Here is a 26,834-nt window from a genome sequence, read left to right on the forward strand (position 1 = left end):
ATTTTATGACGAGTTAACCACTACAGGAGTTGTATAACCACATCAAGCTGGTTGGTTATGATTAATGTGCGTGCACATGTATATCACCCTGGGTGACATATGTATTTTTTGCCTGTACGAGACAATGTAATGCTAATCGATGCAAATGGACTGTACGATTAACTGAGTTACTTGAGCAGCAATACTCTCGCCAGTAACCTATTTAACTGAGCGGCATCTAATAACTGAGAAATAATCTACATTTACACTCATTTTGACTCGCCTGCAAAAATTGAAGGCCTACCAAACCGTTTAAACAATTAATGCGGCGAGACTGGTTTAGGTCCAATTTTGTATATGATACATTTTTAAACTGCATATTAAGATTCAAACAGTGCTATATGTTCAAGTGTGTCAACAAGAAAACAAGAACTTGTCTCCTATTGCCACGAAGCGACAAGAAAGCCTATGTATTGTCAGTGTACAACATGAAGTGAGAAATTCACAAAAAATATTCATGATTTGGTAAACTCCAATAGTTCCAAAACAACTTAAACGTGTGTACTTCACAAAAAATAAATAAGCTAATTATATGTGGCATTGCTAGATGTCGATCGGCCATTAAATTGCAACAACTAAAGCATAATCATATTCACAGGAGTCGGTAGGGGAGAAGAAAACATGCTGCGGAGTGACAATTGCCAAAAAGTTATAGTTATACAAAAAGACAATTGATATGTAATCAATCGATGCAGTGATGGGTGCTGTCTGCATGACAGCAGTGAGTTAGAGGTATGCATTGTGGGCTGTGTGCAGCGCTGCATACACTTTTATTATGATAAACCAATGCCAAGTCTAGTGTTCATTGCTGTAGACATGACCCCAGACTACACGTCTACCACCATCTTCTTGTGTATATCCATGCTGCCGACCACCTGTAATATAAACATTAACATGCTGTTGTAAAGAGCAACAAAAAAGACGCGTTGAACAGTGATTATAGACCAATGGGAGTGAATTTGTCCAGTTAAATGGTGCTATAGAAACGTGGCGTTTCGAGTCGCTTAATAACCAGTTGTTATGTTACGGGTGGTTCTGGTGTGTGTGAGTGTGCAAAGTATTCCGGTGCAACTGCCGAGGATTCTTTGTTTTATACACTTGTACTGTCAATTTTACACCATGTAGAACAAAAAACTTTTTTTTTGTCCGACTGCCTTTAACCGTTTCTCAGCTCCCTTACCACCTTATTTTTACATTTTTTAGTTTTTACAGACGTGTCAACCGGATAAGCTAGAAATTATTCCAACACATACAACATGTACACTCATAGCTGTTTACAGCTAAATGATACATCGAGTTGCTTTGTTTGCAGCGTGCATTGGCTCAAGCCATTTGTATACAGCTTTAGGTGGAAGTGATGACAATGAAACACCTCTTCATATCCTACCTCACAAAACTCCTGAAATGATATTTTTCCATCTCCATCTTTGTCTGCAAAAATAATTGTCTTGTCTACGATCTGCTGCAGCTGAGTGTCCTTGAGATTCGTGCCAACCATCATTTTAAGCACCTGGAAGAGTTCGCCATTTGATATATAGCCGTCCTTATCCATGTCATAGATTTTGAATGCAACTGTAAAGAGAGAATAGCCTCTGTAGCAGCACTGTTATTAGCCTGTCTTGACAAACTGTTGTTTTTTGTGGAGTTGTCCCTCTGTTGAGCGGGTGAACGAAACAACAGCTTGTCACAACACGCACTGCACCTGATGCATCAGCGGCACTGAAAGGGAGTTGTTTTCTTCCGTCTATGCGGTTAAAGCATCAGACTTGTAAGGCAGGCGGCACACTTTCGGCACATTAGCATGACTTGACTTCTTAATATTTTGTGGAACTAGCGATGATAGTTGTATGAAAGAGATATTGCGAGCCACAGATCCCAAAATCAAACGGGCTTACTTTGACAATGATTCGATATGCGAGTATAGTTCTGGGCTACATATAATTTGTATTTACACGAGGCTTGAACGTTGCACGGGAATTCTGGATGGTTAGTTAGGAACATCGTTAGCTGGCTCTACTAGTAGTAGTGGTAGCAAGCCCGTATTCCCTGGGGCGGCTGAGCCACCCCAACTTTTTAGTAATTTTTGGCGGCTCAGTACTAAGAATTGCAGTCTAAGCTCATTCACTTGGAATTTCCAACTACTAATTATTAGCGCTCATGCAACTAGCAACGAAGTAGAGAGGCTCACTAATCTAGTATTGGTTTTGCTTGCCACTAATGTGGTGAGTGAGTGATCTTTTTCTGCATTGAAGCAAATCAAAACATCGATGAGGAGCAATATGGGGCAGGCTCGTCTAAATAATCTTCTAATATTACACATATATAAAGATGTTGAAATAGATACAGTATCAGTTGTAAAGGATTTCTGCCATGGACACATTGACAGAAGAAGAGCTATCGCAATAAAGAAGTAATAGCTCTTGTTCTATCAAGGTCCCTTGCAGAAACAACATGTGAATACAGTGTACAAATTATATGTAGCCCAGAACTATACCCGCATTTCAAATCATTGTCAAAGTAAGTCCGTGATTTTGGGATCTGTGGCTTACAATATCTCTTTCATACAACTATCATCGCTGGTTCTAGAAAATATTAAGAGGTCAAGTCATGCTAATGTGCCGAAAGTGTGCCGCCTGCCTTACAAGTCTGATGCTTCAACCGCATAGACGGAAGAGAACAACTCCCTTTAAGTGCAGCTGATGCATCAGGTGCAGTTTGCTTTGTGACAAGCTGTTGTTTTGCTCGTCCGCTTGACGGGGAGACAACCCAACAAAACAAAAATACAATGCCAACCTCCTAAACAACACAGCCCAATGTAATATTTATTAATCTTTAGAGTACCAGCAGTGGAATCACACTTTCAATACTATAGTCGTATACAACAGCCTTTACAAATATCATCAGCATGAAAGGCACTATTAACCATTCTAGAACATATTGAGTGCGTATTACACTAGTAAAATTTAAGAGATGCTCAACTAAGATGATAAAAGACGACATGTATGTACATACATTTACTTTTTAGAAAACATCCTTTTGCGAGAAAGACAGTCTTGTGAAATCTGTGAAGTTATTGAGTTATGATATAAAAGTTGTATGGACCAATAATTTTGGTCCTGCTGGATTTGTGATGTCCTAGATCACGATGCCCCTGCTGGATTTGTGATGACCCAGATCATGATGCCCCTGCTGGATTTGTGATGCCCCTGCTAAATTTGTGATGCCCCAGATCATGACTTGCTGGATTTGTGATGTCCCAGATCATGATGCCCCTGCTAAATTCGTGATGCCCCTGCTAAATTTGTGATGCCCCTGCTGGATTTGTGATGCCCCTGCTGCATTTGTGATGCCCCTGTTAAATCTGTGATGCCCCAGATCAAGATGTCCCTGCTGAATTTGTGATGCCCCAGATCATGATGCCCTGCTGAATTTTCATTATCGTTGGAGAAGCACTGCCAGCATATTTATTATCATATTTGCATCATCAACAATTTATGATAGAAAGCCGCATACAGATATTTGCATTGGTGTATTTTTCCTGAAGGAAAAAACACTGCTAGTCAAAAAACCACTGCTAGTAACGATAAAAATCAGTCCAGTACAAATAAATAATGGGTTCATGACATGAATAAAACTACATATTGGGCTTCAAAATATTTCATTACCTAAAGAATTACCTCAGAGGTTTCATAAACAGTTCCAATTTACAATAGTCGTCTTCATACATCAGGTGGAAGTGAGATTATCTCGGTTCATATATAAACAGTTGTTCGTGGGGAGCCCTGTTGATGTCATCATTCAAAAGTGAATTTTAAATGGAGCCAATTTGAGTAGGAAATTAATAAACTGATATTATGTTCCCTTGAATCAATGATTTCAGCCAACCACAGATCAGTCGATTTAACACCACTAACATGAGTCAAAATGAGATCACTTCATTACACTCAAAAACTTACACTTACGATCGGGTGATTTAATAATCACGGCTGATGGGTACTCATATACAATTCATCAACCGTCCGACAGAGAAATCTGATAGAGATGAACTAAGTTTCTATACCACATGATAGCAGTACCTACTGAAGATGGCAAGTGATGAGCTGCCACGCATGATAAGTACCACGCGATAACAATACATGATTATATTTGGACTCACATTTTAATTTCGACTCTTTGTCTCCCTTCACGCTGAATTGTGACACTCCCTCAATGAACTCTACAATACAAGTCAGACGTCAACAGCCATTAAAAAGTAAGTGTCAGAATACAATTGTTAGATATAAATATTACGCAAATGAAGCTTTGATAGTAGCTGACCCTCGTAGCAGTTCAACTACCACAGAAACAAAAGCTGCTTCAACAGATAATCTCCTTTAAGAAAAGGTCTAGAGGCATGAACATGACAGTAGTCCTATACGTGTACATACTTCTATATATATATATATATATATATTTCTCAATAGTCTGTCGTCTGTTTTCATTATGTCCAGCTATAGACATGAATATCTTGGAATAACGATTCCGTATGGCAGAAAATTTGAACTCGGACCCTCCGGTTTACCAGACAGACGCCGTACCAACTCAGACATACGAACTTGATCCCTTCACTAGCGATATATGACACTATATGGGAGCAAATACGCTACGGCTTTGCGTACTATGCACGGTGATTGCCTAACATCACCGAGAGGGTAGCTCTTATTAGTAGGCTTACTCAAATTATGCATTGGCAATAGACCAGGCTAATAGCAAGTGGCAGGCAATTCTCATTAAATCTCATTGTTTATAAGCTGATTTTTAAGACCCGGAAAACGCTGGGTAGCGCAGCCAGTGTATTACAAAAGGAGATTTTGGAATCTAGTTTGTCCGGTATTTTTGGGCACAATGCAACAAACATAGTCCAACCTTGACATAAAATATGTTTCAAGATTTTATTCATGCCAACAGCATTGTATGTTGGAGCATATATTCTTAGAACAACACACTGCGCTGCTCAATTCACTCCAAGCTCCAAAACTTGCTGATAAATACATAAGGCAATTATATATAGCCTTAAAGGTTGACTTGCAACAAAATTCACATTACAGTTATTTGGTATCAAAAGATTCACCATGTCTTACTCTGTTGTGTTGTAGGTGCCAAATACGTGGAAATGCGATTGCAAGCTCTTAATAGCTCAAAAACGAAAAGCCACCATAGATTGGAATCTCTTTATTTATCTGACGTATTCATTACAGTTTGGTTATCGTCTTGTCACGTGATGTTCTCACATGAATTGAAAGGCCAATAAAAAGCTCAATATAAACTTATCGTAGCACTAGTTTATGACAAACACTTCTCATTTTACCGAAGACCCCCGTATCAAATATAGATGCTCGCTACTTTACAGTTTTGTTTCGGCTTGGACTAATCGTCAAGTCGTAATCTGATCATGTGACCCAATACTTCGCAAATAATTTTTTGCAGCACTTTTCGATTATCACAGGTAACCAACAGGCTCGTCATGATTATCAGATAATGATATGTACTCCTTCGAGCTAAGGTTAAAAAGGTTAACGATTTTTTACGGTAAGTTATAAGATATCAGTGCTAAAAGTGACAGCATTACAATGATGATAAAACAGACGTGTAAGAACAATAGACATGGTTTTATTGAATGCGCGAAGTATATTTGTGAAAATATTTCGATGAATGCGATTGCATGAAAGTGTAAACAGAAACCATCCTGTAACAACTACGTCCCATTTGAGCCGTTTTAGAAAGCGAATCCAAACTACGGCGGTCTCGTGTGGCTACGATTTACTGTTCGTTTTTGAGCTTTTAAGAACTTGTAATCACATTCCCATATATTTTGCACCTACAACACAACAGAGTAAGACATGGTGAATCTTATGATACCAAATAACTGTAATGTGAATTTTGTTGCAAGTCAAACTTTAAGAGGAATAGATGGCATGAAAAATGGTTATTTAACTAAATATGTAAGAAACTGAACTAATAGATGTAATGGCAATGAAATAAGTTTTATAATAATATCACTAGGCCTTCTTATTGGTCAGTGGGTTAGAGGTGCAGCCTTGGTGATACAGATGAGACGGAGTATATGTAGTGGTGGCTATGAAGACATGGCTGGTCTAACATAGATTACGTGAACTTTAAAGCAACCTAACTTGTTTATATATACTTCTGTATTTATATGTTACATATTTCGAAGGAGTTTTATTTTTAAATATCATAGTTACATTGTAGCTTTTCCACTTGCACTCATTTTAGACTCTTTTCTTCACATAATTTTTATTTTCTAATAATCGATCCAATGATGTTTGCTTGTGTTTTATTATACAATCAAATACTTTTTTTTCATAAGAAAGCATTACACTTTCCATCATTCACAAATACTGCATTACGCAGAAGTCCTCTTGAACTCCATAAATTTAAAACTATAATAGTATGATGAAATGTATTATTTGGACGGTGTAGATCCAAGCTATGTGAACTAGAACTGTGTAATCGATATAAAGATTTACAATACTGAAATCTTTTGAGACACTTTGAATGCTGCATGTTAGAAATTAATTCCAATGTTAAATCAGATGCTAACTTTTACATTCTTAAATTTTATTCTCCGTAGTCAAAGATTTAGAATGCTAGAATGCTTAGGTGATCTGAGATAATCTGGTATAGCCGTGTTCAAGTTGTGAATACTCCGTCGAAACTATAACATTGTGAGAAGAAAACCCTAGTGACACCATAGTTAATAGCAAGTGGGTTAGATCTCATTGGTTAGATCTCAATGATTAGATCACAGAGATTGACGAGAAGTCATCCTAACTGCAAGATATACAAACCTTTAAAATCGACCTCTCCATTGCCGTCTCTGTCAAACACATCAATGACTCTTTGTACAAGAGGGTTTTGCTGAAGCTCAGGTAAAGACATAAACTCAGCAACGCTAAGAGAACCTGAGTTATCCAAGTCCAGCTTCTTAAACCGTTTTCCCAAGCGTCTAATCTCTTCTGAATCGACTATAATAAAATTTACAATAAACCATTAAGCTACAACTGCACAGGAACACAGCTGAACAGGAAGGCTTGTGGAGGCTAGGCCTAGACCTACACACATGTATAATGATACAAATGTAGTAGATATACTACATATAGTGATATGCACAAGATATGAGCGCACTGACAAGTTGTTTGAAGTTTTAAAAAGTTTTGCCTACATGAAAATAGCATTACTATTATTAAATAGCATTATTATTAAAACAGAAAGTAACATTACTCCATTCCACCATCTTCATTTCTCCAGTAATATTCGTGTATCTAGACTTTATTTGGTGCACATCCTGACATGATATTATATCAAAACATGTTTCTTTGGTCAAAGTATTTGAAGGAAGCCAATATAACCCTTTTTAGAACGCTATCTCGCTTTAATTAATCGCCTCACCTTTTTAGTTGAGACGCAATTGCTAAATAGAAACCAAATTAATCGTAGCTAAGGATATAGTATCATACCAACTATAACACGTCAACAGTACATTCACACAAGTCACCTTCCTTTCATTCTTGAAAATAACTTATTTACGCATGAAGAGATTTTGCAACACAAACAAAGCTTGACAAAAAACCCACAAGACTACCTTTACACTATATTTATTGTAGAGCTGAAAAACTAGCTTTTTTATTGCTGGGAATAAACTATTCTAGCAAAAAAATCTTTCCAATTGGTAATGGCGATGTCCTAGCAAGTGAGTGTTGCCATTTTAAAGAAAGTTGCAAAAGATTATCTCAATCTGTATCATTGATCTCTACTCTAAATAAAACTTTAAAATCTTGAAGTCTCATTGTAGCCCGCACATGATATCTACCCGATTGTCCTTATCTTGTATGACTTGAACAGCATAGAAAATGTCATGTTATGAGAGCTAACATAGATGATTGGATAAGCCCAGTTAATAACCAACAAAGAACAAACACCTGTATGCAAACGTGTAAAATGGCAGGGATAATGCACTTACAGGTAGAAACCAACTCCATTGAAAGCGATGCTTCGTTGCCCTAAAATATAACCAAAGAATGACTGGAAAATTCATCTCTTAATTAGAATGACATGAGTAATGTATGTGAATCAAGTCTTAATGAGTAGCATACAACATTTCACAACTCTTTTACCATGTACACCTTAATTTTTGGTTGGAACAACAAGCTTATGCACGCACACCCATGAGCTTATTCTATGTTAAAAAAGACCGCTCAACTAGAAGTTTGTGCAAAGAAATTATTTTCTTTAAACCGGGTTACCTAAATAATTATAAAAAATAATCATAATTGATAATGTAATACGTTAAAATAAAGCGTCTAGGTACAAATAATTAAAAGTAACATTTTAGTAAGTGTGGTGTGATATCTTGAATGAATAATAAGCATATGTATAGCTATATGGACTAACTAAACCACCACTAGATAATCCAACACCAAAGTTAAAGGTTGACTTGCAACAAAATTCACATTTAGTTATTTGGTATCATAAGATTAACCATGTCTTACTCTGTTGTGCTGTAGGTGCAAAATATATGGGAATGTGATTACAAGCTCTTAAAAGCTAAAAAACGAACAGTTCACCGCAGCCACATGAGCAACATTGTTCTTACGCGCCTGTTTTATCGTCATTGTAATGCTGTCACTTTTAGCACTGATATCTTATAACTTACCGTAAAAAATTATTAAACTTTTTAACCTTAGCTCGAAGAAGTACATATCATTGTCTGATAATCATGATGAGCCTGTTGGTTACCTGTGATAATCGAAAAGTGCTGCAAAAATTATTTGCGAAGTATTGGGTCACATGATCAGATTACGACTTGACGATTAGTCCAAGCCGAAACAAAACTGTGAAGTAGCGAGCATTTATATTTGATATGGGGTCTTCGGTAAAACCCAAAGTGTTTGTCATAAACTAGTGCTACGATAAGTTTTATATTGAGCTTCTTATTGGCCTTTCAATTCACGTGAGAACATCACGTGACAAGACGATAACCAAACTGTAATGACTACGTCAGATAAATAAAGAGATTCGAATCTATGGCGGCGTTTCGTATTTGAGCTTTTAAGAGCTTGTAATCACATTTCCACGTAATTGGCACCTACAACACAACATAGTAAGACATGGTAAATCTTTTGATACCAAATAACTGTAATGCGAATTTTGTTGCAAGTCAACCTTTAAGATTTTGAGACAATTCCATTTTATTTCCCTATATGGTACCATGCAAGTGGGCGATGTTGTGGGCGACCCTCGCCATACCATTCGTTCCAGTGTTGGCATCGTAAGGCGAAAGTGGCTTATAGAGGGGTATCGAAGCCCACAGTAATTATCTAATGCAAACACCCCCTGGTATGGGGGTGTTTGCTCATCAGAATTTTATATACGCAATTTACATGTATATTAAAAATCAGTAACAAAATAATATGTTAGCCTTAGTAACTATTTTTACCTACAGTAACCTTAGTGTATTAGTGATTATGAATTGCAATAAAATGTAACATTACAATGTATTATGTACAGCATGTATTGTAGAGAGCTCTTGCCCTCGAGACAGACATATAAAATAAACGGTGAATTTAACTTAAACGAATTTGAATAACTAAACACTTACTCATAGCTAAGTTTTAGTATGTATTTTAATAAACTTCAACTTTGACATCGGCTAAAATTTTATCACCTGCTCATTTCCAGTTATGTTTTCACTATGACGAATAATGCTAAAATGAGAGAGCAAGCATCGTATCTCTTTCATACGTTTTGGGAGGGATTTCGGCAAATAGCACATCGCCATCGTCGTTATTCCAACGCATTCAGCACACCCACTGCCAAATTTGACCATCGATATGAATTTTTGTTGATGGCTCTGTGTATATGTTGTATAAAAATGTTGTAAGGTGAGGGCAAAACACATTGTGTTCCACATTGTGAGGGGAACAAAACGTATAGCAGGGTCATCGTAACCTGAGGGCGCATTGTATAGTCAAACATTGACATACGAAATTAACTTATTCCAATAATTGCTTTGTACATCGAAACTGCTGCCTTTTGGAGCTAATAACTTTATAACATCACATACATACCATAATCTGTTGAATTTGTTCTAGAGTAAAGAAAAGGTGAATAGTTCAAAGAATTAAAAACAGCTGTATTATATAAAACTGTGTAAGAGAATAAATGTATAAACCTAAATTGTATGTTAAATTAATAAGGCAGTCACAAAAGAAAGTCATTGTTAGTTTACTCCGAAAAAAACTACTCAAACCTACGCTAGATATAATTTAAACAAATTTAATTATATTATTTGTTACATTTTACTTTTCCTTTCCAACAGCTTTTTTTACATTTACTGAAAGCTGGGGGAAATTTCAGATAATGAAAAAATCGTATGTAGAGGCGATCGTCAGTAGAAGCTTGACAGTATAAGGCACAACGCAAATCAATCTATAATTTGTGTATTATTAATAATCCAAATTATTTCATGGTAATTTACTTAAAATTAATTTTATAGCTCAGCAACTTGAAATTTTTCAAGGTTGAGCACAGATGGAAAGTATCTGTGCTGCCGATGTAGGAAACAAAATATTATATCATGAAAGCAAATATATTTTGGAAGTAGTCCAAATAATGGCACATTAGTGGAAATCAGCATCACTATTGAAAACGCTGATATTGACAATCAATCATTGACATGAGACAATTATGAAGTTTTAAAATTTACAATAACTTGTGTATTGATTTTTGCATGTTTTGTTATATTTAGGTAATGCTCAGCATAAAATGAAAAGCCACGAATTGTGCTATAAGTAGAATCTGACATTTTTAGTAGGCTTATCAAATAAGACAAGATGATGGTGTGTCAACTTCAGTTTGCCAGGAAACACGCATTATCACAGCCTCTTAACGAGCTGTGGGTTTATGGTGCCCCATCACTCAAAACTTTAGTCTAGTGACATTATTTGGATTACTCAAAGTGCTTTAAACAGTTCATTAAGCCAAGTCACATTCTTGTTGCATCTGCCATGAATCATTTTGCTTAACCATGAACAATTAAATGTTAAGCTAACTTTTGGCCTGGTATTTGACCCTAAGGAGTCAAATAGTCACCCATAGACATTAAATGTTACTTTCATTGGACTCTATGTGCAAGTCCAAGAAACGATTATAAAAGGACGGAATGACTAGACCTATTGACTATACAGAAGCAGAGTGGTTGCATTATATATTACTATCATTTTTAGTAAGGCCACTCATTTTATATTTTTAGGTTCACAAATTTTTTCAACACATTTTAAAGTATGTCGGTCGAAATAAAAATGTCAATGTCTGTTTTTTCTTTTTTTTAATGGAAAATTTTCAATGTCGAAATTAGAAAATAAAATAGACATACATGCACACACACACACACATATATATACAAAAAACTATACAAATAAATATTTCTATGCAAATATAGATAATAACATAGCTCACTAAACAAACAAATTATAGACATATACTACGTGACTAGAGCTTGTCAAGCAGATATTAAAAAAGAAACACACAAAATTACAAAAAGTTTAAATCAGCTGTTACATGTATGCAGCCTCAGAAAATCCTGAGTTGATTTCCTTGCAATGAAGTAGATGTGTTCACGTAAAAATAGTGTGAAGAAATTAGCAAGCATACTCGATATATAAGCAATAGGAAGAAAGCTGCGAACAAATTTCTTTTTTTCTTGAAAGTTTCAAGATAGTTCTAAACACGGCTGCTTCGCGCAGCGTCGATATAACAATAATAGTAATGATAAAGAAAACATTTCAAATATCATTTGCAAATTGTAATCAGTCAAGCGACTATCGTCAGAATAATTTGTCAAACTGCAATAAGGCTAGTAAAGCCAACCAAGAATTATTCTACACGATCCCGTAATTGGCTTCGCATAACTATCAAAATATTCATCTTAAGTGGAAGTAGATGTTTTAAAAGTCCAGAATTTATGGCAGTCGTCAAAATCAAAACTCTTCGTCAGTTCAACAGCGTCTAGCACATTTCAACTTAATCGTTATCATTAAATATGTGAATCCAGAACAGACAAAACCAAAAAGTCCGTTTTCCATTCCTTTCTTAGCAGTAAAAATGGTGTCGAAATGGATTCGCTAGGTTTGCAACCACTAGTAATATTCTGAAAACGGGCTCTGCACGATACGTTCGCACCTTTCGTCCGAGCATTGTCAACACTAAACAACAAGAAAATCAACGTTTGGCCGTTCTGGGTGCTGAAATTTTGCTGCCTCATAGAACGCACTCATAGAATTTTGCTGCCTCGTATTGTTCTATGAGGCAGCCAGAGGCTGCCTCATAGAACAATACGGCCCTGGTTACAAGAAAGCTAACGTTACGTTTTCAAATAACAAACATTAATCAACAAATTGCAAGTTTCGGCGGTTCAAATAAAATAAAAGTACACATAGACTTTTTATTTTTTCAGCGGTAGTTTTTATCTCGCGTCGGCGGATCCGTGAACCTGATAATCAAAAATGAGTGGCCTAATGCTAGGATTATCAAATCAGTGGAACAAATAAAGGCCACAGTCCAAATTTTACATATATTTATGGGTAAACAATTTAGCAAAAACAAAATATCCAAGAGTATATACTCTTCATTGCAATGGCTTACCATTTTGACTGGTGAAAATTAGTTTCTTGAGCTTCACTTTATGTAACAATCACTGATGTGACTCTAGAAGAAATGAGCACAGTGTTATCTGCAAAAATAATAAAAACTTCATCATAATATAACAGAACAACAAAATGATTACATACCTTATAGAAAACAACAAGTATCCTAAGCAGTCAGAATGTATGTCTAGACACTAAGAGATAGCGTCACCAGCATCTGGTATAACAAAAATATAGCCTAAACAAATAACCTAGTACTTATTCTGTTAGTAAATTTAGTGATTAGTATTTGCAATATTTATTATTTCTCCTCACTGCATCTTGCTTTATGGAAACCACCTAATGAATTGACTGAGCAAAAATTCTTGACAAACACTCTGCAGTAAATATTGCGTTTAATCTCTTTCTTGCTTTTACAAAAACAACAAAAGTCTGCCCCAGAAAACTTTCCAATTTGAACGTTGGCTGATTGACGAAATATAGTGAACAGTCTAATTTGTAATAAAGCTAAATCCTGTTACTAATCCCGAGTATACAATGAAGGATTTGAACTTTGTATTTTTCATGTGTTAATATTACTTATACTAAAGTTATGTGAGCAATCAACAACAGTACCTTGTGCAGAAGCCCTCCTAATTTCTAGCCGATTTACTGATTTCTTGACGTCATAAATTTAATTTTAAAACGTTTTAAAATATGCGCTTACTCGTAGTTACAACTCGCAAAAACAACATTGTTAAACCGCACCTTGCCGTAAGATTGTGATCAACTTAAGATGACGAGGTAAGAAAACGGCACACACAACAACTTAATCCATTCTTGAGCTAATACAGCTATAGACTATTTCAATAGCGTTTACCCTAAAGTAGTCACAAGAAATATTGATTATTGAACGAAAAATATTATTTCTTAGTGTAAAGTTAAGCAATTTAACAAACCTGAAACTGAGTATAAAATCAATCAATCAAAAATTTATTAGATCATTGTGCCACAATTAATTTATCTCATAATATAACGCAGGCAAACGTTGTTCAAAACCTAAGCAAAACGTCGAGATATTACTACAAAAATATTGTGGCGGATTGTTGCAGAACGTAGCCCAATAATATAGGATCGACCTCCTTTTACGAGATATACACCCTATGTCGCTCTACGTTGACACATAAGAAACGGCTTAACATCGAATCGCATTAGTTGTAATAATTCTACGCACATATTCTGCGCACGGTCCTTTACTTCCGACACCATGGCTGCTGGTGTAAGTTTCGTGGCAAAGAAGTTAACTATTTTCATAATCAATACAATTTTACCTGTCAATCTAGCCATCGTTGGGTGAATAAAGTATTTTCATTTAGTTTTGCAGTTTATCTTCTTTTTGCGTGCATTGTTGTGAGCTAATCTACATTTGATTGCTTTCATTAGTTGTACAATTGATTATTCATTTATCTTGTAGACCCTCTATACATACCCAGAAAATTTCAGAGCATATAAGGTGATTGCTGCTGCCAACTACAGTGGCTTTGACCTTACTGTGGACGCTAACTTTCAATATGGGACTACAAACAAAACGTCTGAGTTTATGTCCAAATTTCCTCTAGGGAAGGTTAGTATTAACAAACTACAAAAAAACCGGTTTTCCAATATCTTTATTTCACTTCATAATTTGTACAAGATGTCTCAGCATTCAGAATTCTAAAGTCAACACATTGTGTGATGCAAGGGAATGAGGGCCTGTAAACATTGCCTTACTACATGTGCTGTTGAGAGTTATTTCAAAACCTGTCTGATACCCAAAACTCTGATAAACTTTGAAGATGCTGTGTAAACCTGCATCTGTTCTACTAGACTAGGAGAAATGTAATGCAGATCTTAGCAGTTCTTAGCTTATAAAAGATAAAATTTTTAGGGGAAGAAATTTTGCAAACGACAATAGTTACTATACATGGATGTACTTATGATATGTATTTTACCTCATATCCTGATACCAATTTCATGTTCAATATAAGGATTGCTTAGTGTAAATGTCTTATTTTGTATATTTGAGAAAACGTACATATCAAACCTCATAGAAAGCATGTTGACTTCCTAAATTTGACATTGACCGTATAATGGATGCATTTATTAAAATTAATAAATGGCCATCAGTATAGTGGGATTTGACCAATTTTGTCACACATATTTCACTCATTCATTACATGACGATGTTATTAAATTTATGATCTATGTTATTTATTCTTATGATAGAATAAACCATTTCAGTGTGATGTATCACTTTGGATAACAATTTTTGTGCTTCAGTGCCTTTTTTTCATATGTATGTCATATTTGTACGCATGCTGTCAAAAGTAGGCTGGTTTAAATCTGCGTGTGCAATGCATACCATGTCCATATTACTTCATTTTTGTGATATTTTAATGCAATCTCAGGTCCCTGCTCTGGAGTCTTCTAATGGTGTGTGCTTGAATGAGAGTAATGCCATTGCAAGTTTTGTGGCTAACGAGAAGTTAACTGGATCCACCCCAGAAGAGAGAGCTCAAGTGATGCAATGGATGAACTTTGCTGATGCTGAGATCCTTCCAGGAGTGTGCACATGGGTGTTCCCTTGCATGGGTTTCATGCAATACAATAAATCTGTAAGTCATCAGGTTTTTTGGCTGGCCAATTGAAAAATTTATATTCATTAATTCCCTGTCACTTTTCACGCTCAACTTGGATGGTTTGGTGTGCCATTAACCAGGGAAATACCAAAACGACTTCCTATCGTTCCAAATTATCAATCTGATAAATTTGGTCCAAAGGTCACCAACAATAATTGTTACCAATTAGTCGTTATTTTGTCTTAGAACACAGAAAAGGCAAAAGAGGATATATGTTGCGCAATGAAGGTGTTAGATGACAAACTGGCAGGCCAGACTTATCTTACCGGTGATCATGTGACACTGGCAGACCTCAGTGTGGCCACCAATCTTCTCCTCGCTTATGAATGGGTGATGGATCCAGCATTTAGAGCTCCATTCCCAAACACTAACAGGTGGTTTGAGAAGGTTGTGAATGAGCCTGAAGTCAAGAAGGCATTGCCTGAATTTAAACTCTGTGAAAAGATGGCACAGTTTGATGGTATGTATTGAATGGAATGTTTTCTTTTTTGCTGTCCTTATGTGGCTTGGGTTTCCGTAGTATTATTTTGACCAAGTGAGCAAACTAAATTGAAGCTTCATACTAAGAAGTTTTCCCTCTTATGTACAAAGGCAATAGTTATTGCACTCATAACTTTAGGAGTTATTTTGTCCCTGTTTGTAGCAATATGACTAACATGGTTATTATAATTGTTTTAGCAGTTAGGATATCAGTAGATGAATTCACCAAAAACCTCTTAGTCTCCATCTAAAATATTTGTCATGTGGCATGTAACGGGTCAGCGCAGCTACGTTTAAAAACCTAAATTCTACAAGTATTAGGTGTATGTTTTTAAAATTGCGATGTCGTATGCAGGCCATCTATATGTAGGAAATGCTCTCGATTGGTTCTTACATGCATACTAATGCATCTAATAGTCATATTTTCTGTGGTAGTTGGACTCGGTAGTCAAGTTTAGAAACTGCCATGCTTTTGGGAGAATCAACATATCGCACAAAATTTCATCTGATTACGATCTATTGTATAGTTCGTATCCTATCATCATTATGCTATGATGCTTTTACATTGAGTTTCTTCACCTGATATCTACTGAAGACATCAAGTACTGAGCACTTACATTAGCAGCGGATGTCATTATTGAGATCCTTGCTTATTATTCACCGGTGTGTAATATTTTTGTTATAGCTAAGAAGTTCGCTGCTGCTGCTAAAAGTGGTACAGAAAAGAAAGGTGGCGAGAAAAAGGAGAAGCCTCAACCGGCAAAAGAACCTAAGGCTAAAGCTCAACCTGCTCCGGCTGCTGAACAGGTAACTCATTACCTTGTGCTTTAGCCGCTCTAAAGCCAAGAAGTTGCCAATGATGATTAGAACTATTGTAGACGTTTTGTTTATTTGCATATGAAATTTCTTTTCAACTATATATTTCCATCCATAGCCTGCTGAGCCAAAAAAGGCCAAGAGTCCATTCGAGGCCTTTCCTCAAAGTGAAACATTTATTTTGGATGAATGGAAGAAGGTTTACAGCAATGAAGAGACAGTGGAGGTGAGCGCTATGTCTTCCTGGTTGCACATATTCCCTGTTATGCGGTGATGTGTTTATGTGAATTTCTTCGTCTGAAAAAGTTTTGAAGTAACCTAAAGACAACTGAGCGTCACTTTTTGTACAGATGTTCCTGTCCAAGACAGTTTACATGCCTGATTTTTTTAGCAGTGCTCGGCTTGCTAATTTTCTCATTGGGTGTGTCATATGTTATTGCTATTGGTCATAGGTCGCTATGCCCTGGTTCTGGAAAAACTTTGATGCAGAAAAATATAGTCTCTGGTATGGCGAGTACCAACATGATGATACACTCTCTCCAACAGACTTTATGAATGTGAATCTTATTTCTGGTGAGTCCATTTTATTAAAAGCTTGAATGGCAACTGAGTACAGTCTTGACCAGTATTGAACTTTTGAACAATAGTTCCGTTATTATTTAATCGTATAGAATAGAGAGTAAAAAATTCTTTTTTTAATCAAAATTGAGAGTGTTCAATTTTTTTCTTCTCGTATCTCCCATTCTCGTATCTCTAAACATGACGAGTCTGTTGGTCACTTGTGATAGTCGAAAAATGCTGCATAAATTGTTCGCGCTATTTGGCAGGAAGTATGGGTCACATGATCAGATTACGATTAGATGATTAGACCAACCCGAGACAAAACTGTAAAGTAGCGAGCGTCTATATTTGATGCGAGCTTTTCGGTAGAACCCGAGGTGTTTGTCATAAACTAGTGCTATGAGATGTTTTATATTGAGCCTTTAATTACACGCGATCAAAATTCTAACCACAATGTTTGGCTGTCGTCGAAATAAAGATATTCCAATCTACATCGTTTTCGTGATGGCTGCGATTAACTATTCGTTTTTGAGCTTTTAAGATTTAGTAATCACATTTTCACATATTTTGCCCTTACTACACAGCAGAGTAAGACATGGTGAATGTTTTGATACCAAATAACTGTAATTAATGCAAATTTTTTTGCAAGTCAGCTTTTAAGAAGACCTACTAAAACTTATTCGCGTGTGTGGACATATTCACCTCAAATAAGCTGAACTTATTTGAGGTGAATTCAAGGTTTGAATTATTCGTACGTCTGTTTTGTAAGAACACCCTACACTACGTACTGCACATGGTACAATATGTTACATTTTATTGCAGATTATAACCACTAAATACATTAAAGTTACTGTAGGTAACTATAATTACTAAGGTTAACATACCATTTTTTTGACTAATTTTTAATATGTAGAGCACTTGTATAAAAGTGGGATGATTTTCCCTAGGGGGTGTTTGCATCCAAACTACATGTAACTGCGTACGTTAACTACATGTAACTGATTCCCAAAACTGCAGTTTGGAGAAACCGTCTGTTGAAAATTACGTTGTAGAACAAAATGTTTACCCAAATCATACAGTATGGTCGGTTGACTGGCTGGACAGGTGGACTTACTACAACTATCGGTGGTAACTGTAGGCAGTTTCGAGATTGGCTCACTCTTGTAGCAATGCGTTGTCTTCTCATTCATAAGGTTATGGTTAGTTGTAGTCAATTAGTGCTAGGCTCTGTAGTGCATAGGAATGCCACTCTCCACACAAAGGTAATTCTTGTCCTTATTCCTGGTATCATCTTAATTGTATATCCCATCTGTATTGTTCTGACGTTACCAAACCTGTTTGCAGGAATGCTTCAGCGGTTGGATGGATTAAGAAAATATGGCTTTGGCGTTAGCCTTTATTTCAGTTCTCCCAAGAAAACTATAAAAGCTGTGTACTTTGCCAGAGGCCCGGAGCTGCCTTTCACTGTAAGTAAATAAGTAAATATTGCCCAATTTACGGCGATCAAGCATAAGTGGCAGATGTTAAATATTACAAACATTTTTCAACAATAAAATCAATATAAGTACAGTGAAATCTGATTTAAACATTTGTAAGGAGAATGCAAACATCTAAGCTACAGAGTCTTCCAAGTCGTTGTAGACTAGCCAATTCAAGGACTCGGATCAATTTGATATTTCATAGCTGCCATTTTTAAACCTTTCTTTGTTGATTTGTGAGGCTATTAATTTTTAGACAGGATCATCGTAAGTTAATTCTTTTATTTGCTGATGATCTTTAGTCATTTTTGTCGTTCTGGTGGAAATTGAAAAAAAGATATGAAAATACTAATATCATGAAGCATTTGCAAATGAACTGCGAAACGAAATAAATTGTGCAGCTACATTGCATGGCCATACTTTACTGTAGTTCCTTATTGTGACACATTCATTGCTCATATTGATATGTATATTGTAGTTATCTGAAGATTTGAATATCGATGCAGCCTCCTATAAATGGAGAAAATTAGACTTCCATGGTGAGTCTGATAGAAAGATCATCACAGAGTATTTCACTTGGGAAGGTGAATACGATGGGCTTACTATGTATGAAGGAAAAGTCTTCAAGTAACTTGTGATGATGACCACCTTGCTTTATCTCGTGATACTCTCTGTTGAATAGGAACCTCTGTATTACTGATGTTGATCTATAAAATTCTGTTACTTTCCACTGTTTGTAGCAATGCTAGCAGGCAGACGACCTCTTGTTCAACATTGAGTAAAGATACTTTGTGCAGAACTAGTATTTATTTGTATTCGTCACCAATAAATGCAATTAATTAGGATATAAATCAATGGAAAGGTTTCTTCTGGTGCTGTTGTTGATGGGTCAGTTATAGATCATCAAATTTTACCGTTAGTGTTGAAAGCTCTTCGTCTAGTTTGGCCGGGTGAGTGCATGCTAGGCAAAATCCCTGCAACAGATTTTAGATAATTTGATAAATTTTCATTAGATATATAAAAATCCTTGTAATTAAAATACATCTTTGTTTTAAAGAGTGGAGACCTCATGCACTTGGCATCATATCCCTCTCAAGTTAGTCCTGCATAGCTGACAGGTGTGAGACGCAGTTGTAACATTGCGTCTAGTATTATTTATTGGCTGAAGGGCACCATTCTTGCTATTTGAATAAATTCTGTCCATAAGTATCAGTGTTTTGTTCGAGCTGTTTAGAATAACTAGTAGGTGATTGCTGCAAGCTTTGACAATCATTTAGGCAGGCAGTAAGTGTATCTCGGGTCTCAACTCATTGGTTATGTGAGCTTCAGCTCATGAAGCCAAAAAACTGCATAACAGCCAACTGCAAATCTAGAGTGACCTTTTTGGACCTAGGTTAAGTCATTGCTAAACATAAGTGAACTTTCTAAACTGAAATTTCAGATTAACAGAAATGGTTTATGAAATAGATACAACTCAATATTTAACCAATTTTTTGACCTTTTTCCTAGGATTTGACCAGTTGAGGTGTAGTGCATGCGGCTTGCAGGAGTTATAAAATGCCAACAGCCGCCATACATGTTGGCGAAGAACATTTTTACTTGGGTGTGTCAAAACATGAACAGCATGTTATATTCTATATACACAATACTTCTATCCTAAAAATTTAACTTGGTTTGCTCACTCAAAATCCAATACAGCCAATCTTGGACCCCATGTAAAGAGACCCATAGTATGTGGTAGTTGTGCTATTGTTATTTTTATTGAAGTGGTCAATTAGGAATTAGTTTGCTTTAATTTATTGAAGCCATCAATTATAAATCGTTAGCATAAGGTAATGAGTCGCATACAAGTGGGTTATCCATAAACCATATGTTGTGTTCGTTGAACCAAGTTACATACGCCTACGCTATAGATATACGTAATGTAGAGATTATTTCAATGCTGTTGACAGCCTCACCTTTACATCATTCCAGCATTCTTGACAGTAAGTCACAGCACACATTTCATTTTTGCACTGCTCTATTTCTGATTTCTTTAATTTTGTCACACAAACTATACATTTGGTAGAACGGCCTTTGAAGCATGGCAAGCTGAATGCAGGCTTTCGCTAGAAATAATAGCAAGGTTTGGTATTTCAAAAACTAGTAAATAAGTTTCCTGCTCTAATCTATCAAATGACCATTCAGTGATAGTCTGTCAGCTAAGATATTCTGAGACAAGTCTTTAGTTTGGCTACAAGTTGCAAGTGTGAGATTACAGAATGACGAATCTGATCTGCTTCATACGTAAATAGAGCGCAATCTCTACAACCATAAGTTCATTCATTCTGGGATTTAATATTTTAGAACCACCATAATTATTCTTCGGGCAAACATTTTTTTAATATGCACTAATTTCTTTGGCCAAAAAACTTTTGATAGCTTGGGTGCAATGGCGATAGTAGACATGCAAATATTCTATAGCAGACACTAGCAAATATTATGGTGAACGAGAGGGTCTGAGATCAAATCCACTGTGATGCAGACTCATTATTCCATGATTTCAAGAGCTATATCTGGAAAAATACATGGGAGACCAACATTAAGAAATGTACCTTAAATATTGTATAATACTGTATAATAGTGTATAGTTCTAACAAATATTATATAATATTGTGTCATTCTAGCAAGTATTGTATAATAGTGTATAATTCTAGGTGTCAATGTTGATCAATAAACACACTCACTTCTATCTCTTGTTGTATCACGTTTCTTCTGATTGTGTGGCGAGCGTGGTGCAAATATCCCTTACGCTTCTTCAGCATATCGTTGTAGAGATGAAGTTGTCTTCTTTTCTCCCTCTGTTAACATAAATTCATAATCTGGGAAACTCAAGGAAGGCATTAGCATTGCTGATTTCAACGGCTTGGGAGGAGCCTGAGAAATCTTCAGTTTCCTTTATTCCTTCAAAACTGCACATATGGTAGACAAGTCTATATGTAAAAACAAAACCAGAAGAGTTGAAGAAGTGTCAAATATTTAAAAGAGAGCTGTAGATTGAAATGAAATGGCTAAATTTTAAAAAGATTTTTTGAAGATTTGGTAGTGCTTCACGTAGACTCGAACCACTCAACTGTCATTCACGCTAAGACTAACTTTTACTAGAACATTCCAAGAATCGGTTTCTACCAAACTAAACTAGAAAGGTTTGAGTCTGGTGAATTTAAACTTTTGCTATTATACTCATGGTATACACTGTTACAGCTTAGCTGTATTTAAGAGCTTCATGTTCCAATCTGAGCAATAATTTCTGTCACTTTGATAAATTATGCAGATTGGTTATAAAACATTTTTGATGTTTGAAGAGTATATGGAGCAGAATCTGTGTAACACTACACACATTGACAATATTTCTGATAATTGAAAATTCGCTACATATCTGACGATACTCTTTCTAACTCGCAATAGCCAGCATTTCATTATGCGTTGCTTAGAAACTAACAACTAATTCCATAAATATCAGGTTTTCATGCTACAACAATAAGAAATTCGTTGAATGGACAGCAAATTAATGCAAATCGAGAAATGAATTTGTGGAGCTTACAAACCTTGCGATAAAATGCTGCAGCTATAACTCTTCGTAGCCTGAGGCCATAAGCTTCGAATAGAGCGAGCAGTAGTTGAGCTGCAGCAATGAGTAACACTTGGGCCAAATACTGCCAATGTATCTTCTGTGATCTAGGCAGGCATACTACAATCATATTGTGACAATAATGAAGAAGAAATGCTGTTTTGCTGATGGATGAACTAAAGGCTATATTAAGTCATTATACATAGGAAAGGCGCAAAACATTTTCAATGAATAATTAGAAAACGTAAAAATATTTGCAAGATCTATCAAGTAGAAAATTAGAACTCTATTATTTATTTCACGCATGCCCTGAGGCTATTGCAAGGAAATAAAGTATAACAGAGATTCTACCGTCATTGCTCAAGAGATTCTGGCTGTCATAGGTATAGTTTAAACCTTCCACCATCTTTCTCACTGTATCAGAAACTGCACCATTTCCCGACACATATACTGTCAGTGAGTTATGACCTAAACAAACAGCAGTTAACCTAATTACTGGCAAAAAACATGACATTAAATTTGGAAGAGCGTATATTCAGATATGACTGTATTCAAGGAACACACTAAAGAATTAATCAAAGGTGTACAGCTATCAGGATCTACACCCTTACAGATACAATAACAACAGCTGTAGTCTAGGTCAGAGCAAACAAAAAAAAACGATTGAAAAGTTCCATTAAAGTGAGTGAATTACAGGTCAAGAGTTTTCCGATGATCATGCTAGTAGTGAGATTAGTAGTGATACTAGCAGTGAGACTGGAAGAAAGGCTAGCAGTAGTGAGTGTACCCTACTTGAATGGAAAGTTATATTTCCCTGGTGGCTCTAAGGTTTAAAACCTTTTCAAAAACACAATGTTTATCACCTATGTGTTAAAAATTGGTCAAGTTTTGCCTAAAGGTTTAATAAATAAAATTTTGTAGAAAAAAGAGCAGATAACTCCAAAATAGGCTTACCTTCTTGGACTATGTCTATTCTACCGTGAGCATGAATGACCTCAAGCACCTGATAAAGAATTGAGTCAAGTCCAAATATTAATCCTGCCACCATAAGCCTCAACAGACAAGTGGACACATTCTTGGTCTGAGTGATCAGAAAGAAATGTTTAAAGTAAGTATGCGATTCAAAGAGGCAGTAGACGAGAAGGTTTAGTGACAGGCATGGAAAGACCCCTGCTGTTACCGTAAGGGGTGAATTAATTCGCAAGTAAGACAATGCAGCAAAAATGTAATGGAAGCTAAAAATAATTACGCTGTTCTCAATAGAATGTTGGCAGTTGAAGTATCGGTAGTACAGCACTTGTTTTTAAAAATTAGCATCACAAATTATGTAAGACACACAATTAAAAAGGTATAGATTGAAGACAAAAATTTTGACATCTAGAAGTCTCACCAAACTTTTCTTCTCAGCAGAAATCAGTTTCTTTGATGAAACAATCACAATCTCTTTTAATTCATAAGTTTTCAGAGGTAGTAGAGTTCTTTTGTTCTGCAAAACACTATTTTGCGTGTGGTGGATACTAAACAGTTTTGCCCGCCCTCTTTTTTGTCATATTTGTAGATTATGCTTACACTGCCAAAAACCCGAAACTATATCTATACAGGATTTGATTAAGCCAATCTACTACTTGTAGTTGCAGGGTGCTAATTATCGTATATTTATTAGTCTCAAGTGTACTAGTAGTGCTAGAGTATTATCACGGCTGCCTAATTTTCCGAACAGCTTCATGCGCTGTTCTATTGCTGCAACATTCTGCCTATTTATCCGACTGTTCAGTTGGCAACCCATTAGTTTGATGTTACCTACTGTATTAGATTGCTTAGTAGGTAAATACATGCGACTTCAGTAGACTAGTTTATGTGTTGCAGTTTTCAGAATAAAAATTATCTACTAAACAACTAGGAGGCAAAGAAATAACATCTAATCAAGTATTTAATTAGGTTTGGAATGAGTGAAAAATGTTACTTAATTAACTAACTACTTAACAATGACTCACTCATGATTCTGCATGTGATGGTGTGAATCGGTGCTGTTTTCATAACCTAGTTAGTCATAATGATACAAAGAAGTGACATCTGACAAACTTACCTGCTCTTTCCGGCAGAGATCTATACTTTTAAAGTATTTAGTCACGTATAGATTATCAAATTGGATATCTGTTCTGTATTTGTTATGGTACCTGGCAAACACGATGATATACTTGTTTAATCATTGTATTAGAAATACGTTAATTGTTAGAAATGGACAAAAATTACTAAGACAATCTACTACCGTATCGAAGAAAATGCAAGCCCTAAATTTTAAAAACAGAATCGCTATAAGGGTGATTAACAGTAATCAAAAAACTTATATGTTGAGTCAGCGTGTCATTTCCTGTAGATGATAGAATAAACGTCACAATCACTAACCATTGCAAAGCGATCTAGCTTAAAATTAAGCAGCCTGTTTCAGTTTCCATGACAACTAACTTGACATGATGACTTGGCCTTTTCAAGGTCATCGAAAAAAAATGGAACGACTTTAATTATGTAAAAAACTTACACCCATGCCTTTCGAATGACAAGAATGAATGTGAAAGCAAGAAGTCTTTGAATAGTGAGAGAGATAAACTCCATAAACCTTTTTTTCTGATCAAAATCGTGCTTAATGCCTTTGGTGACATCCTGCTGGGAAGTCTGATTAACCTGTCTGTCGTACGCCACTCCCTTCAACATAACACAAAACAAGTATATTTTCTGTCATATAACCTGTTTGTTACAATGGCAACCAGCTATGCACAAGTTTAGCCAAACAGTCTACCAAAAAACAATTGTTTGCTTGATGAGGTGAAAATGTAGGAAGTTAGGCTAAGAGTTGAATAAAATACAAAACAAGTAAAATACATGAAGTAATGAGAAACAGAGTTCTTGCATAAATATTGTCATATAGGCAAAACTTTTTGAATTAGAATCCTGGATGTACCATAGGATAAACTACAGCTACCAGCAAAATGTATTAACAAACCCATTAATTAGAGCTCTCCAACAGATAGTCACCTGTAGAAAGTGCTATAGAGCTAGAAAAGAACTACAGCTATAATAGAGATGTTCTAACAAAACCATTAATCACAGCGAGGATGAAAGGAGAGAGAGGGGGGGGGGAAGAGAGGAAGAGAGAGGGAAATAAAGAGGGGAAGAGAGAAGAGAAGCGAGGGGAGAAAAGATTGAAGGAGAGGGGGGAGAGGGAAAGGGGGAGAGGGAAGGGTGATAGCGGCAGAGAAAGGGGTGGTGAAAGAGGGGGAAGGGGAAGAGGGTTGGGGAGACGGGGGAGAGGGTTGGGGAGAGGAGGGAGACTTATGGGATAAGGGAAGACGAGAAGGATGAGAAAGGAGAGAGAGAGAGAAAGAAGAGAAGGAGAGAGATAGGGAACGAGAGCAAGGGTAAGAAAAAGATGAGAAGGAGAAAGAGAAGTGGTATATTTAGAGGGAGAGAGGGAGAGAAGAGAAAGAGGGAAAAGAATGAGGAAGGAAAAAGGAAAGAGAGGAAGGAGAGAATGAAAGAGAGGGTAAGAGAGAGAAAGGGAAAGAGAGCAAGGGGGAGAAAAAAGAGGAGAGGGAGAAAGAGAAGTGGTATATTTAGAGGGAAAGAGAGAGAGAAAAGGGAGAGGGGGAAGGAAAGAGAGAGGGAAAGAGAGAGAGAGAGAGAGAGAGAGAGAGAGAGAGAGAGAGGGAGAGAGGGAAAGAGAGAGAAAGAGAGTAAGAGAGATAGAGTAAGAGAACAAGGGTAAGAAAAAGAGTAAAGGGAGAAAGAGAAGAGGTAGATGTAGGGGGAGAGAAGGGGAGGGGAAAAGTGAGAATGAAAACAGAAAGAGGAAGAAAGGAGAGAGGAAGATAGAGAGAAAGAGGGAAAGAGATGAACGGTGAGAAAAAGAAGAGAGGGAGAAAGAGAAGTGCTATATTTAGGAGAAGAGAGGGGAATTAAAAGGAGAAGGGAAGGATGAGAAAGAAAAGAGAGTGAGAGGGGGGAAAGAGAGCAAGGGTGAAAAAAAGAGAGGAGACAAAGAAGTGGTATATTTTGTAGTCGCAAAAATAATACGTCAGCAAGAAAGCAAAACTCTTGTCTTTGGTGTTAGGGCAGAGAAAATCATATAAACACGATCATCAGTGACCCACCTGCACACGGAATTTCACCTCTTCCATACTTCCACTAGATGCTACTAACATTTCATGAGTGTCGAATGACTCAGCCAAATCAGGGCTGATTGCTTTTTTCGAGCTGCACTCAGACTCCGCATCAGCTGTAATAACATTGTCACTATCACTTATAAAATTTCTATTTGGAGTTATCTGCCATTGCTCCAAAAGTCTCACAAACATTCAATATCTGGCTCTTCCTCATACTTAGTAGCCTCTATCAATGCCTCAGAACTATTGGTGGTATCTCATAGTAACTATTACCTAGTACAGTAAAATCTAACGACTATTAACCATTCATAGTAGTTAGTAGTGACTCA

General features: G+C 36.3%; 3 protein-coding genes across 3 annotated transcripts; 1 reads left to right on the forward strand and 2 right to left on the reverse strand.

Moving 5' to 3' along the window:
• Nucleotides 1-317: 317 nt before the first annotated feature.
• LOC137399258 (calcineurin subunit B type 1) lies at nucleotides 318-13,842 on the reverse strand. The gene is made up of 7 exons (XM_068085289.1): nucleotides 13,682-13,842; nucleotides 12,742-12,829; nucleotides 8,060-8,099; nucleotides 6,888-7,064; nucleotides 4,196-4,255; nucleotides 1,427-1,611; nucleotides 318-914 (listed from the first exon to the last, which is right to left on the reverse strand). Exons 2-7 carry the CDS (start codon nucleotides 12,742-12,744, stop codon nucleotides 867-869), a joined length of 513 nt encoding a protein of 170 aa, XP_067941390.1. The 5' UTR covers nucleotides 12,745-12,829; nucleotides 13,682-13,842; the 3' UTR covers nucleotides 318-866.
• An 88-nt stretch (nucleotides 13,843-13,930) lies between these two features.
• LOC137399330 (elongation factor 1-gamma-like) lies at nucleotides 13,931-19,590 on the forward strand. The gene is made up of 9 exons (XM_068085399.1): nucleotides 13,931-14,001; nucleotides 14,197-14,346; nucleotides 15,170-15,376; nucleotides 15,587-15,860; nucleotides 16,566-16,687; nucleotides 16,815-16,922; nucleotides 17,149-17,269; nucleotides 18,602-18,723; nucleotides 19,214-19,590. Exons 1-9 carry the CDS (start codon nucleotides 13,990-13,992, stop codon nucleotides 19,364-19,366), a joined length of 1,269 nt encoding a protein of 422 aa, XP_067941500.1. The 5' UTR covers nucleotides 13,931-13,989; the 3' UTR covers nucleotides 19,367-19,590.
• A 1,076-nt stretch (nucleotides 19,591-20,666) lies between these two features.
• On the reverse strand, nucleotides 20,667-22,751 carry LOC137399740 (uncharacterized). The gene is made up of 3 exons (XM_068085954.1): nucleotides 22,697-22,751; nucleotides 22,323-22,465; nucleotides 20,667-20,843 (listed from the first exon to the last, which is right to left on the reverse strand). The coding sequence occupies exons 1-3, from the start codon at nucleotides 22,749-22,751 to the stop codon at nucleotides 20,667-20,669; spliced, it is 375 nt and encodes a 124-aa protein (XP_067942055.1).
• Nucleotides 22,752-26,834: the final 4,083 nt, after the last annotated feature.

This window comes from Watersipora subatra, chromosome 7 (assembly GCF_963576615.1).
Source record: "Watersipora subatra chromosome 7, tzWatSuba1.1, whole genome shotgun sequence".
Taxonomy (NCBI): domain Eukaryota; kingdom Metazoa; phylum Bryozoa; class Gymnolaemata; order Cheilostomatida; family Watersiporidae; genus Watersipora; species Watersipora subatra.

What these genes read in the sequence shown, in the direction of transcription:
- LOC137399258 (XM_068085289.1), bottom strand. An exon ending in AATGGAGTTGGTTTCTACCT is followed by an intron (nt 7,065 to 8,059) that starts GTAAGTGCATTA and finishes ATTTTATTATAG; the next exon opens with TCGATTCAGAAGAGATTAGA. An exon ending in TGGAGAGGTCGATTTTAAAG is followed by an intron (nt 4,256 to 6,887) that starts GTTTGTATATCT and finishes CTTGTATTGTAG; the next exon opens with AGTTCATTGAGGGAGTGTCA.
- LOC137399330 (XM_068085399.1), top strand. An exon ending in GCAATGAAGAGACAGTGGAG is followed by an intron (nt 16,923 to 17,148) that starts GTGAGCGCTATG and finishes TATTGGTCATAG; the next exon opens with GTCGCTATGCCCTGGTTCTG. An exon ending in GCCCGGAGCTGCCTTTCACT is followed by an intron (nt 18,724 to 19,213) that starts GTAAGTAAATAA and finishes TGTATATTGTAG; the next exon opens with TTATCTGAAGATTTGAATAT.
- LOC137399740 (XM_068085954.1), bottom strand. Translation starts at nt 22,751, where the DNA reads ATGGTGGAAGGTTTAAACTATACCTATGACAGCCAGAATCTCTTGAGC. An exon ending in GAATCTCTTGAGCAATGACG is followed by an intron (nt 22,466 to 22,696) that starts GTAGAATCTCTG and finishes ATATGATTGTAG; the next exon opens with TATGCCTGCCTAGATCACAG. An exon ending in CTGCAGCATTTTATCGCAAG is followed by an intron (nt 20,844 to 22,322) that starts GTTTGTAAGCTC and finishes TATTATTTCTAG; the next exon opens with CGAAAGCCTGCATTCAGCTT.